Source organism: Eimeria mitis, genomic scaffold, assembly GCF_000499745.2.
Source record: "Eimeria mitis Houghton genomic scaffold, Emh_scaff7378, whole genome shotgun sequence".
Lineage (NCBI taxonomy): Eukaryota > Apicomplexa > Conoidasida > Eucoccidiorida > Eimeriidae > Eimeria > Eimeria mitis.
The window spans coordinates 1,286-2,322 of record NW_013575384.1 but is presented as its reverse complement, the minus strand read 5'-3'; the positions used below and the strand labels follow the sequence as shown (position 1 = coordinate 2,322).

The window sequence follows — 1,037 nt, the reverse complement described above, 5'->3', positions numbered from 1 at the left end:
ATTGCTGCTGCTGTTGCTGCTGCTAGATGCTGCAGCAGCGCCAGCAGCAGAGGCTTCTGTTCAGGCTGCAGCAGCTGCAGCAACACACATACAGACGAAGGCAGCAAACAATAGTCTTGCCGCTGCTGCAGATGCTGTGCTGCCTGCAACTGCTTCTTTTGCTGCTGCAGTTGCTGCAGCAGCTGCTGCTGCAGGTACAGCAGCACGCGCAGCAGCAGCTGCTGCTGCTGCCTCACCTCGACGAGCTGCGGATACACCTCATGATACAAATTGTTGATTTGCTTCACAATCTGAAGAAAAAGGGGACAAACAAACACACACGCGCCAGTTGCTGCTGCAGTTGCTGCTGCAGTTGCTGCAGCAGTTGCTGCTGCATTTGCTGCTGCATTTGCTGCTGCAGTTGCTGCTGCAGTTGCTGCTGCAGTTGCTGCTGCAGTTGCTGCTGCAGTTGCTGCTGCAGTTGCTGCTGCAGTTGCTGCTGTAGTTGGTGCTGTAGGCGCTGGTGCAGTTGCTGGTGCAGTTGCTGCTGCAGTTGCTGCTGCAGTTGCTGCTGTAGTTGCTGCTGCAGTTGTTGCTGCAGCTGCTGCTGCAGTTGCTGCTGCAGTGTAGACTTGCCTGCAGCAGCAGCTGCTCGTGTCGCTGCAGCGCTTCACTGTCTGTAGAGGAAGCAGCAACACGCAGCAGCAGGTGCAGCAGGAAAGGGTTCCTTGCTGCTATCACACCGAAGACACTGCTGCGCATGTCGAATGCTGCTGCAATTGCTGCAGCCTTGGCCTTGAGAGCAGCAGCAGCAGCAGCAGCTGCTGCTGCAGCTGCTGCTGCTTCTGGCGTCTCGCTGTTCGCTGCTGAACCTGTAGAGACATCCGTGCCGGTATTGGCTGTCTCGGTAGCAGAAGGAGCAGCAGCAGCAGCAGCAGATGCAGCAGCAGCTGCTGCTGCTGCTGCCGCCTCAGCTGCTGTGGATGCTGCTGCTTCTGCTGCATCTGCGGCACACAGCAGCAAAGCGACACAAACAAAAGGCGCCACTGGGGACATCT

General features: G+C 57.4%; 1 protein-coding gene across 1 annotated transcript in view; it reads right to left on the bottom strand.

Annotated features, from left to right (window-relative positions):
* Positions 1–283: 283 nt before the first annotated feature.
* Positions 284–1,037, bottom strand: part of EMH_0091270 (uncharacterized protein) — a gene marked incomplete at both ends in the record, with an annotated part of 1,984 nt that continues 1,230 nt past the window's right edge. Inside the window, 2 exons of the mRNA XM_013501694.1 lie at positions 284–615; positions 723–983. Coding sequence (XP_013357148.1) covers positions 284–615; positions 723–983 — 593 coding nt within the window. The remainder of the gene's footprint in view (positions 616–722; positions 984–1,037) is intronic.